Consider the following 13,049-nt stretch of genomic DNA (forward strand, 5'->3'; position numbering starts at 1 on the left):
TTATGCACCGCTTCATAGGAAAAATTGGAAAAAAGATGAATAACAGTACAAACTCTTGTCTAGTCATCCAGCTCAAGGCTATTTAGCTTAATGGTTAATGCTGCTTCTTACTGGGGTTTGTGAGATTGTTCGGTTTCCCCTCTGCAGAGAGCTCGATTAAGATAGTTTGCAGGCTGGTTCAGGCCTACATGTGATCTTTAGACTGCTGCTTTATTCAGCAGTTCCACACTCTCCTTTTGCCTTATGTTTGACACCCCTGATGTAATGCTGTGTTCCAGATACCTCGGAATTCAGATGTTGGAGAACGTTCAGGAAAAGGCACGGGAAAACAAGATTTGTTTTGATTCTTAGCAAGATAGAGGCATTCAAGTGTCGCTAGCAATACAACATAATACTTATTTTATTGAGCTTAAAAATACCGCTACAGTATATTCATGGATAGAGCCTCAGTGTCAGTCACTGCTCTGCGTATGGATTATTTAGTGAGTCACGGATACAGAACAGTGCCATTTGAGAAAAGTTTTACCGTTTTACTCCTGTTTACGTTCAGTACCGCTATCTTGAGTTGCTATCTTGGGATTGCTAGGGCTGCTCTGACGTGTCAGGTTGGAAATCCTAGTTGAGGGGACATTCCAGATTGAAATTCCTAATTGGAACTTGGAAGTTAAGAGTTCAACTTATTCAGGAATGCACTACAAACGTCAGGGTTAGTCAAGTCAGCTTTGTTTTGTGTTATGTTGCTTAATGACAAATTTGCCCCATTTTCATTATCAGACTTCCTCCATCCTCACATATCCAAGTTCCTCCTAACAAACCCTTTAGAAAGAAACATCTGAAAAAGCAAGACGGGGACGTGTGGGTGAAAAGAGTGGACACGGAGGGAGAAAGATGGAGACAGAAGAATTGTGTTTTTACAACAACAGGACAGCAACCTCAGGCTAAAGTGTGCCTTTTTGTGTCCTGCCTCCAAACCCCGTAAAACCCCAAAGATTTTAACACTCTGCGATGTCAAGTGTTTCGTCAGTTGTTGACCGTTAGCTTGCCCTTGGCTCTGACATCTCAAGAGAAAAGTTGTATTGAATGTGGTTGAATGCACTTTAAAGGTACTCTAGAGCTTTCTTAGAAGTGGTTGTTTACAGCCAGTAATTTTGTGTAGAGAGATGGTATCAGACCTCAGGAAGTCAGTTGGCTAACGCCTTGGTGTTTACACTGAAATGTCCATCTTGGGCCTCTGTGACCCATTTCTGTGATTATAGCTTTCTGAGTCCAAAAAAAATGAAAACAATAAATTTACACAGATTAAAATTGATTCTAAGTTAGCTACATAAGGTAATAATGATGTTAAAGAAATTATTTCTGCGCTTCTTTAAGGTGTTAGAGATCAAATCAGAGAGAAGAGAGTGGAGTGAATATCATCTCCAAACTCACCATATTTTAATCAGGTATAAATCATATTTACACAGCTGCCAGTGTCTCTGGATTCATGCTTCCTAATTTAACTTAGTCAAATTTTGAATAAGATGAAAGATTTTATTTCTCAAGTTCTCTGAATGTTTTTCTCAACGTCCCTTTTTTTCCTGTCAAGCATGATTTCTTACATTTTTATCGTTGTTTAGTCCATCGTGAATCAGTCTAGATAGTTACACGCGTATTAGGATAGTCTTCGATGCCGGACATGTGATTTGTAGAAATCATTTGAGAATTTCTCTAATTTTAGATCAAACAGCATGTTGATTGATGACTCTGTCTCTCTCCGAGGCATGTGAGTGGATGCTTATGATGAATCTTACGTAACTATTTGGATGACAGGAAATAGATGCAACTTTCCACATTTTCCCTCCTATTTTGGGACTAATGTTCTGTTTTTACTTTGAGCTCTGCGGTGTTATGGTTCACAGAGGAGCAGCAGCACTGGCGGAGTCGTATACAGGACAAGGCAAAATCGTTCTTTGTGTTGGATGAAAATAACGATGCATGCCTCGTCGTTCTAGCCCAGTCCACAATCCACAGGAAATAGCTGACAGCAGGAATGCTCCCTCTCTCTTCTCATCTGTCTCTATAGGAATCAGCTCCACTACTGGTTGGCTGGCTTCTTCATACAACAGCTTCCTGTAAACAAGTCATGCTGCCAAGCACCCTCCTATCCTCCAACTCTGATCTCTAGGGATCTCCATTTGACCTCCTCATGCACCAGAACAATTGCTTTGAGCCTTTTTGAAAGGTTCATTGCTGCACTTTCAGGGGCACTGGCCCTCAGTTTGAAGGGAGGCTTTAACTAACTGCTTTGACAAACTTGAGTAAATGTTTTAGGAAGAACGACTTAACAGTTTCAGTGCTACATCAGCGTTTCATAGTGTTATAAAGAGAGGGTTGTTTAGGATGAAAACAATTACACGCTCAATAGTATTTTCATTGCTATGTTCTTTTCACTTATTTTAGACGTGAAAGGTGGTAAATATGTTTGTGTGATACCAGACATACTGCTTGAGTATGAGCCATTGATTACAATTAGGCAAAGCATGAAGAGCATATGGAAAGATTAGGATGTGGGTTAAAATAGCAGACCCTGAATGTCTGTTGTGTACTGTGGGTAATCCATAGCCCGTAAGACTCTTGCAGAGACCTTGGTTGGAATCTGCCCGGGCCTATCTGCCGTGTGGCTTCCTCTGCTCTGTCTCACAGCTTTCCTGTCCTAGCATAATAATAACTAAAGAGCCCCACTCCTTCCCCAAAAATAGACCTATAGTATTATGTGTACAATATGGTGAGTAAGCAATTAGCACTTTATTTGCTAAGAGGGTTTGCCTACCCATCTATCCACCCTGACCTCCACCCTATGCACAACAGATGGGTTTCAAATATGAGTTTAAGCGTTATGAGAGTCTTTAAATATTAACTTTGTTTTAAAAAAATCTGTATTCTTTTCAATTCTAGAAATAAGTAAGCTAAATTAGTTTTCTGGACTTTGTTTGAACTCAACCTTTAATGTTAGTATCAGCAGAGTAGCACATGTGAATATATGTATTTATATATGATTCATAATGTTTATAAAGAGCTTGCTAAATAGAAGTTTAGCTTTTTCTTTGGCAGCACTGTATACCCGTATGCTTTGATTCCGAAAGGAAATTTTTCTAGGCGTAAAAACCCCACAGCTGTGCCGGGAGCTCCGGGGCTTCTCCAGCACAATACTGTCTACATACTCTGTCAGTTATGCCACTTACGTTCAGTTTATTGAAAGTCATCTGCAGTGTTTACACTGGAGATTCAAGATGGCAGATGGGGTGAAATGGAAAACTCTGTAGGATTTCTTTATTAGCCCGAACTGTGAAAAGTTGTCAGATGCAATAGTAGTAAAGCTACCATTGATGGGGGATAATAGTAACAGCTGCTGTTTCAAAACCTTGCATTGACACATTGATACTACAGTTATATAGACCCATAACCACAACAGATGAAAGAACTGCTATGTTGTATCTGTTTATTCATTTGTTTTTGGCTGCACATGTACATGAGAGGTGCTGTATCAGTAGAGTTAGTGTTGCCTTCTGTTAGCTTTGTGTTTTGTTATGTGGCTCCTTAGTGTAGTGGTTAATATGCTCACTTAGCAAAAGATCTCTGGCTTGAGACCGGCAGGGGACACAAGTCCCTGGGAGGGTTGCAGCAGGACCAGTATGAAAATTTGCAGAGTCATCTGACGTGGCGACTCCTTGGGAATAAGAGAGCAACTAAAATAAGCTTTTTAGCTCTATGATTCTATATCCTGAAAATATTCACGACAAATACAAACAATATAAATGGTTTAATATTCTGTATAAAACCCATGTTTAAATGTTTGATATCCCTGTGTTGTAGGTGAGCGGGTGGTTTGCAGACGAACATGACTGCCAACAAGAGTTCAAAGGCTGCACCTCGTGCTGCAGGAGGTAAAGCTCCTCGGGACGTCCCTGACAGGTCAGTGACATGTTGGACAGGGTGGGCTTGGGTATGTGCATTTCAGGGAGCATTAAGTGGTTTCAAAGTGACCAAATGACTCGACTTGAAAGACAAACAAATCCACTGCTCGAATTTATCCATATTTTCCTATTTGTTTCACTCATGGAAAAAAAACAACTAATGATTGTCAGTCATGATAAGGCTTCCAAAGCTTTTGCAAGTATGATCCTGTTTCCTGGACAAGTGCCCCATTCAGCCCTGAACTGAATACTGAGCTGAAACGTGTGTCAGCATGTCGAGAAGTGACAGTGACATACTGCGGGAAAACTCATTTACAAATGCTTTGTAAAATATAATTCTTTATGATCCTGTCAAATTTGTCAAAAGCCCCTCTGAGTCACATTTCCTGTCACATCAAATAAAATATGTCGTATTTCATATGTTGATAAATTGAAATATATAGAATTCAAATATTTTCAGTATTGCAGCAAATAAATGGCTGCACATGCATACTTTTAACAAACCTAATAAATAATAAATCAGCTTTATTATCTCCTGATTTGTTGCATTCTTCTTTTTCTTCATGTGCTGAAGAGACTGTAGAAATAATATTTTATAAATGCCTTTAAGCAGTGTGACAAAAAAACCACCACACGTGGTCTTTAAGTAAATGTACAAAAAGAGATAAAAAACAAACAAACAACTGGCATGTTTTCATGTCAATTCATGAATTTATATGATACTGTGGTCTAAATTTAAACATTAGAAAAAGAAATACATTTTTAAGGTATCCTGAAAATTGGACATATTTGAAGAACGACCCTTTTGTCTTTGTTGAAGCTGTTACACGACTCTGCCATAGCTGATTTTAAACAGCATTTTTTTTTTAAATCCATGGTTTCTATTATTCTTATATAGTTAATGATTCCCAGGGATGTTGCTGATTTCTATTCCTTTTCTCATTTTTCATTCTGATGAAGCAAGACACACAGAAGAGAGCATTTCTTACATAGAATTATAATGTAACCTAATGGAGCTGGTTTCTGTAGCTGCTCATTTCAATCAGGCCTAATGCAAATGGAAAACCACATAAAGCATAATTTGTGGTACTGCATCGAATCCCCGGTGCAGTGTGTGACATTCCTTGTGTTTATACTTATGTGCTGATGTGGCTGCATCCTTAATTCATGGGTGAAACTGAGTAAGTCTTGAACAACAGAGAGGAGAACATTTGCAGACTTTTGAGTGCGAGCACAAATTAAAATGAGAGAAATATCGTATGTCTGTACTGTTAAGCTAAATACATTCACAACAGAGGGATTCTTCTTGTGCTAATCTAATATACTGAATGTTTATTACTATCAAACAAATCCAGCACAGTTGAGGTGGTGTTGCTGGGATTTCTATGAGGGTACAAGTCTCAGTGGGTACTTAGGATTTAAATCAGTGTCATAAATCTAGTATAACAAATTTTAGGTATTACTGTGTACACACTGTTCTCCATAGTAAACATTCGCAACTAGTCATTGTAAGTAAAACACTGATCGCAGTAGCACAAAGCTTTCTCATCATCCCCCTTGCACCCCATTTGTCCATTTAACCTGCGTCTCTTAATAAAAGTATTTGTTATTATTGGCAGCTGGTAGTCCTCAGGGACTCGTCTTACACAAGACTCTTTAAGATCATATTTAAAGCTCGTGAGATGCAGCCAGATGTTTTAACAGATGGAGAAGATTTATGTGCTATTCAATGGATTCTCACCGACGTATGAAATTAACCAAGGATAAATTTCTAGGACAAATTATGCTTGTGCTTAACTGTGAAGCCCCAGGAGGGGAGCATTTTAATATGCAACAGCACATGGGCAAAGTCTCGATTAAAATGAGTTGAAACTGGAAACTTGTCCAAATACAGGATCTTCGTCTGATGTTGTACTCTGAATGGACATGGACCTGCAAGACTACAGTGAAGACTACTACACTGTTTTCATTGGTACACATTTGCCATATTTAGGTGTTACGCACTGATAATTGACAGAGAGCTGGTAAAGTCGGCACATGCGGAGCTATAAGTTTAGGGAACAGGCTGAATTCTCCATCCTGGTCAGTAACGGGAAGTGGCTTGTGGTTGGAATGCCCTGGAAGCCTGAGTAAGAGCCAGAGGCCAGGTTGTGACTGGCATTCAGCTCTTTGTAGAGTACTGTATGTGTGGCCAGTCCATCTGAAGCTGACTAAACTGGGCTTATTTTTACAACTCTTAAAGCACCCAAAGCCTTGAATAGGCAAAAATCTGATAGAAAAGGTGAAGCTCAGCACAACGTTTTGACTATCTAATTTAGAGGTCTTCAAAGTCAGACTACAGGTCAGTTGGTTTTCTAATATTATTCTTATACTCGTATTATTTTATGTTTACAACTGAAATAATATGAAGCTGTCAAGTGGCGTGTGAAGACAGGAAGTTTTCACAGGATTCTGTGCAGACCTGTGAAAGCTAAGTACACCCTCACTGTTTTGATAGGAAAGAAGAGAGTAAATAACAACCAGGTGCTGATAATCAAATGCACTTGAAAAACTGATCATCAGCAAGTGTGAACACCGTTATAAAAGCAGATGTTTCTGCAGCCTCCTGGTCTGGAGCCTTGGGGTGTGTGTTTACACAATACCACAATCTCTGGAACATTGTGCTTTGATCAGAAAAGACCAAAGTAGAGATGTTTAGCTATAACACACAGCTCCATGTTTGGTGAAAATCCAAACAAAGCACGGTGGGGGATTGGTGATGATTTTGGCGCATTCTGCAGCGACAGGACCTGGGCACCTTGCAGTCACTGAGTCATCCATGAACTCCTGTGCATACCAAAGTATTCTAGAGTTAAACGTGAAGCCATCTGTTGGACAGCTAAAGCTTGGCCCAAATTAAGTCATGCAACTGCGCAAGGATCCCAAACACAGCAGCAAATTGACAATAGAATGGCTGAAAAAGAATAAAATCAAGGGTTACAATGACCTCAGCCTGAATGAAATGCTGTGGGACGAGAGCTGTGCATACGATGCACACATGATTAATAGTGGGTCAACAAGCACCTCCTGGGACTTTCTCCACTAGGGTTTAAATACCTGGGACATCTTTTCGTGTTAGAACTGAAAAAGCCTCTTGGATGAGGGGTGAAAATCAGTTCAGACATGTCAGAGTGAAGACACAGCAGTTTGTGCACAATTATGCTGCGTTCTCTCTTTAAGATGTTCTGAAAGCCCAGCATGAAGCCAGCGTGAGTGTTTTCTCCCAGATCATCTTGTTTTTGCTTGTTTACTGTCACATTGTGGAATCATTGTTAGGCATGGAAACACAGCACTTCCAATCTTTCCCAAAGTAAAACCCCAGGGAGAAAATGAATAGTGTCATGATTAACTCAATAAACTGCACTGCTAGTGGTATTAGGATTGCATTGTTGAGTGTTTGGTCTGGTTGCTACTAAAACATTCCAGTTGATACTTAGCTTCAGAGATGCTGTTCCCTCACTAGGTTCCTGTGGCAGACGTAGTCCTTGGCAGAATTTATGATCGGAGTTTTGCCAGGAAAGCAGTAGGAATTTAATTTCCCAGACAAATTCTTTTCAACAGCTCCCCACTGAAACACTGCAACACATGCTGACTGCTGATTAACATCAGTGCTTTAAAAGGATTGTATTCATGAAACCATGGGGTCTATTTGGCTTTTTTTTTTGGTTTGGGAAATAGGTGCAGACATAATAGGTGCACAAATGTGCAAGCATACATGGGAATACAATATATATGACAAAAACAGAGGTTTTATATTTCCAACAATCTTGAAAGTCAGTGTTTGGTATGATAACCTTTATTCTTCAACATAGGCAAGGTTTCTTGTAATTTCTTTCAGTTGTCCTCAGGAATAGTTCTCCAGGCTTCTTGAAGGACATTCAAAGCTCATCTTTGTATTTTGCTGCCGTTTTTCTGTTCTCTGTCAAGATGACTCCACATTGCTTCATTAATGTAGAGGTCCGGGCTCTGGGGAGGCCAATTTATCCAGATATTCTTATACTACACCGGCAGTGGGTTTGGGTTCATTGTCATGCTGAAAAATGGATCCTTTGCCAGACAGATGCTTCCATTTGGTGGCTCAAAATCTGATGGTACTTTTTTGCATTCATTACTATTCAGTCAATTTTGAGAAGATCCCCAACCTGTAAGACTTGTTGCCTCTTGTTTTCAGTCCAGTTCTTGTGTATGGCATACCCCAGCCTTTTCTGGCTGTTTACCTTCATTAAGAATTCTTTAATTGACGGCCATCCCTCTACTGAGACCATTTCTGGTGAGGCTTTGCTGAACAGTAGATGAATCAACTGAAGGGCCAGATGTATCGCTCAGGTCCTGTGTTAGGCCTTTGATGGATTTTTTCCTTATTTCTTCAGCACATGACTTTGAGATACTGTTCATCTGTTGTTGTTTTTTTAGGACTGCTGCTTCTTTTGTCCTCCAGTTGCCAAGTTTCCTCAATTTTTTTAGGAAAATACACAGCATGCTGAGAAATGCAAGTTTGTGGCTAAAAGCTCTCTGGGAATCCCCTTGTTGGTGTATAAATACTATTTTATATTTGTCAAACTGTAATTGTTGGTATTTTTTGTTGACTCAACTAAAGAAATGGGAACAAATGATGTGTTTTTGTGACAGGCTGCTTGTAACAATGTGCCTAAAGACACAATATAAAATTGGTTGTTTACTAAGTTTTCTCTTAGGTGTAGTCATAACATTCTTGAGTTAGGTGCGTTCTTTATGCTTGAATGATTCACAGGTCAGTGTTAAGTAGCTTAACAAAATAAAAGCATTTTTCTGAAAGTTGTTAGGTACAAGGACTGGAAAAAAGTAACCAATGTCCACAGGAAAAATTAAAAAGACCTCAAGAAAGCCTGGAGAGCTATCACTCAAGACCACTTTAAAAGTTCCCAGAATGTCCGGATCATTGGAAACAAAATATGAGGCAATGAGGGGTGGCTCGAGGCTTTACCTAATATAGGTAGTTTCCCTTAGGTAGTATCATCGCTGGCATAGCATACATACATTTTCACTGCCATGCAGATGACACCAGCCTTTATCTATCCATGAAGCCAGATAATACACACCAATTGCAGGAACTGCAGGAATGTCTTAAAGACATAAAGACCTGGATGACCTCTAATTTTCTGCTTCTAAATTCAGATAAAACTGAGGTTTCTGTACTCAGCCCTAAAAATCTTGGAAATGCAATTTTTACCAGATCTTACTCTGGATGGCATTACCTCGGCCTCCTGTAACACTGTGAGGAACCTTGGAGTCATTTTTGACCAGCACATGTCCTTCAATGCATATATTAAACAAATATGTAGGACTGCTTTCTTTTTTTTGCGCAGTATCTCTAAAATTTGAAATGTCCTGTCTCAGACTGACGCTGAAAATGTATTTATTACTTCTAGGCTGGACTACTGTAATTCATTATTATCAGGGTGTCCTAAAAACTCCCTTCATTGGCTTCCTGTTGAATCCAGAAGTGAACTCAAAATCCTGCTCCTCACATACAAGGTCTTAAATATTCAGGCCCCATCTTATCTCAATGACCTTGTAGTACCATATCACCCTATTAGAGCACTTCGCTCTCGCTCTGCAGGCCTACTTTGTTGTTCCTAGAGTATTTAAAAGTAGAATGGGAGGCAGAGCCTTCAGTTTTCAGGCCCCTCTTCTGTGGAACCAGCTTTAAGTTTGGATTCGGGAGACAGACACTATCTCTACTTTTAAGATTAGGCTTCAAACTTTCATTTTTGCTAAAGCATATAGTTAGGGCTGGACCAGGTGACCCTGAATCCTCCCTTAGTTATGCTGCAATAGGTGTAGGCTGCTGGGGGATTCCCATGATGCATTAAGTATTTCTTCTTCATTCACCATTCCCACCCAGTACGTGTTAATATAGACCTCTCTGCATTGAATCACATTTGTTATTAATCTGTGGCTCTCTCCCACAGCAGGTCTTTTATCCTGTCTTCCTTCTCTCACCCCAACCGGTCGCGGCAGATGGCCGCCCCTCCCTGATACTGGTTCTGCTGGAGGTTTCTTCCTGTTTAAAGGGAGTTTTTCCTTCCCACTGTTGCCAATGTGCTTGCACATAGGGGGTTTTCTCTGTATGTATTATCGTAGGATCTACAGGGTCTGTTGTTGTGATTTGGCGCTGTAAATAAAATGGAATTGAATTGAATTAAATTAAATTGAATAGGGGCTGCTTATCCTCATATATTAAAACATGAGAATTACTGTAAATTGTGAAGGACCAGATGTCAGTGGGATCCTGCTTTTAAAGGACTATAGAATCATATTTGGTCATATTTCCTTTGTCTCCACTGACATTTCAGCCTTATGATGAAAATAGTGTTAGTGTTATTAATCATTCAGTTTACTCCAGAGTAACTCTGGAAACTACCATTAAAACTCTGCAGATGTGAGGTCATGTCTTCATTTCTCATACAGTACACCTTCAAAGCAAGTAAGATGAGATGCATCCTCCATGGCTTCAGCAACCAAGCCCCCAGCTTTTGTATAAGTTTCTCCACCCTGGAGTAGGAAGAGTGAAACCAGGGATGGGCAGATAGGCGTGAAGTCGGATCTGTCCCAACCTGCATTGTTGGATCATAGTCCACAGCCCTCAGCTTCCTCCTCCCATAGCTCTTGTTATTCTAACCATGGCTATGACATCAGATCTTCCCAACACTTCACTTTCACAAGAGTTAGTCACCTTTCAGCTCATGACAAAGCTCCTGATGTGCTATGAGTGGTAGGTTAACCTGCTGTTAAGTGGAAAATTTGGCACTCTGTGGAAATCTTAAAGCGGGTGAGCACCGTGAGAAAAGGTGTGTGTGTGTGATAGTGTGTGTGAGGTAAACGGTTGCAGAGTCTGCAGTAAGTGCGAGAACACAGTAGCACCTAGTACCACTTAGCTGCAAGGATCAGCAAAAGTTTTGTGCACCTGAGCGGAGCAGCGAGACTTTCACAGGTAAGATAAATCTCGCTTGGCATGCTCCTTTCTGTGTGAGGTCCAAACTGATTCTCCTCAAGTTTTTTTTGATTATGTGGAAAAATCCGCAGTGGCGTTTTAATGTAGTCTGTATTTCCTTTGGCCTGTATTTGAATCCCGCGCTGCCAAAGACAGAATACTTTAGTGTGGTTATTCTAAATATGTGGCTCAGGTTTTCATGCTGTCTTTGATCTCGGAAATGATTTCAAATCTTTCGGCTGATTCTTTACAGTTTTCTCCCATCTGTTCCACATTTGCACGCGGACTTGTTGGCACCTTTTATGACACTGGTTTGTTACCATCTGTCAGTCTGAAATATTTTTTTTAAATGTAAATTTTCTTCACACCTCTCTCCGCCTTGTTTCAGGTGCCAGTCTACATCACCGTGTCCTGCTCTCTCTGCCAGCCAGCGGCAGAGCCAGCAGCCGCTCCTCAGCGACAGTGAGAACTCTGGCAAGCAGAGCAGGTACGTCAGAACTGACGGCAGGTTTCTGCTACGCGGTGGATGGAATAACAAGACAGCTAGCCTGTGCAGCGGTGCATCTCTCCCAAGTGAGCCTGACTGCCAGGGGCGTCTAACCAAGTCAAAGAGCATCAGCTGCCTGGAGAACAGGCTTTCCATCTACAAGCCTCCAGCTCAAACCAAGTCCTGTCAGGAAAGTCAGGGCGCCCAGGAGCAGAAGGAGAAACAAGGGGATCTCGCTCCAGGAGATGGACTTAATGGTAGGACACTGAGCTGGAGCACGCTCTCACTGGGACCTTCCTCTTACCAAGGCCACAAGCGCGCCCTCTCTCTCACCTCTTCAGCAACAGGTGTCCCTCCTGCCACAATCCGCAAGAAGATCTCAGAATGGGAGTGCAGAAGGGTGTCTCTGCCTAGGATGAGCTTGTGTCTGGACAAAAGAGGAGGGGAGCGCATAGGGAGTAGCGAGGGCTGCCCGAGCCTGCTGTCTTCTCCCTGCAGCGAGAAGACTTTTGACTTTAAGGGGGTTCGCAGGATGAGCACGGCATTCTCTGAATGCTCCTTCACAGAGACGGAGGAGGAGGAAGGATTTCCAGACAAAAACGGACGTTTCCAGAAAAGGATCGGCAAGACAGACTCTACGGGACCGTTCGTGCGCTCCCTGTCTACTCGCAAAGAGACGTCAGCGGTCCTCAACAGGATACAAAAGATCGAGCAAGCCCTTAAGGAGAATCCCAGCCCACCCCCTCCACGTTACCTGAGTAACTGCTACGCGCCGGATAAGACGAGACAAAAGTCTTTTGTGATAGGGGACGACCTGGACAGCACATGTACCAGTAAGCGCAGCAGCATTTGTTCAGTGAACACTGAACCGGACACCGCTTTGGTGCCCGACAAGCTCTCTAAACTCAGACAAAGGTTTAGTGTGAGCTCAGCCAGGTCCGAGAGCCCAGAACCACCGAGCCAAAAGAACTCTGTTAGCACACCAGTCAACCCCTTACCTAAACCCAAACGCACTTTTGAATACGACGCCAATCGAGACCAGAAGGGTGCATCGTCGACCAATGGACTACCTCCAGACAGAGCCTCTGAGTCTCCGCCGCCGCTGCCCTCGACCCCTGCACCCAGCACGACACGAACGGCAAAGACCGAAGGAAGTGCCCCCATCAGAATCCGGGACAGGTGAGGCAAAAATCAAATGCCTGCTTTTGTGTCTGTAATCACACAAGTATAAGCACAGGAAACTTGTACATTACCACACAATACGATGCTTTATTATTACAGTCTGGAGTTTTGAGTGAACAGGACGAACCACTTTAAAACAGGAAGTTTTTGAAGGGCTAGGGAGAAAGTATGAAACCTGGCATGCACTTACAGTGTAATAAAAACGTAATATTTTGTGGATCTTGCATATTCCAACTACATGCATACCACATGTAACATCCCCAGAAATATTTTAAAAAGCATCTTGGAGCTATACAGGTAGTTTACAGATTTTGAATTAACTGCACATTTACCATTCCCAGTCTGTACATTAATAAACTCTGCAAACTTGACAGTTTAAATGACAAACTTCTGTGGTATGTTATAATTTGGCATT

General features: G+C 41.4%; 1 protein-coding gene across 2 annotated transcripts in view; it reads left to right on the forward strand.

Moving 5' to 3' along the window:
* The window catches only part of dennd2b (DENN domain containing 2B), a 56,651-nt gene that overhangs the window by 12,579 nt on the left and 31,023 nt on the right, over positions 1 to 13,049 (forward strand). For both annotated transcript variants that reach the window (XM_085454499.1, XM_085454491.1), the window contains exons 2-3: positions 3,853 to 3,951; positions 11,354 to 12,631. In XM_085454499.1, coding sequence (XP_085310625.1) covers positions 3,878 to 3,951; positions 11,354 to 12,631 — 1,352 coding nt within the window. In that variant the 5' untranslated portion in view covers positions 3,853 to 3,877. The remainder of the gene's footprint in view (positions 1 to 3,852; positions 3,952 to 11,353; positions 12,632 to 13,049) is intronic.

Source organism: Copadichromis virginalis, linkage group LG1, assembly GCF_057382275.1.
Source record: "Copadichromis virginalis isolate Kocher_CV1m ecotype Utaka linkage group LG1, C_Virginalis_male_GT1.1, whole genome shotgun sequence".
NCBI classification, from domain to species: Eukaryota; Metazoa; Chordata; class Actinopteri; order Cichliformes; family Cichlidae; genus Copadichromis; species Copadichromis virginalis.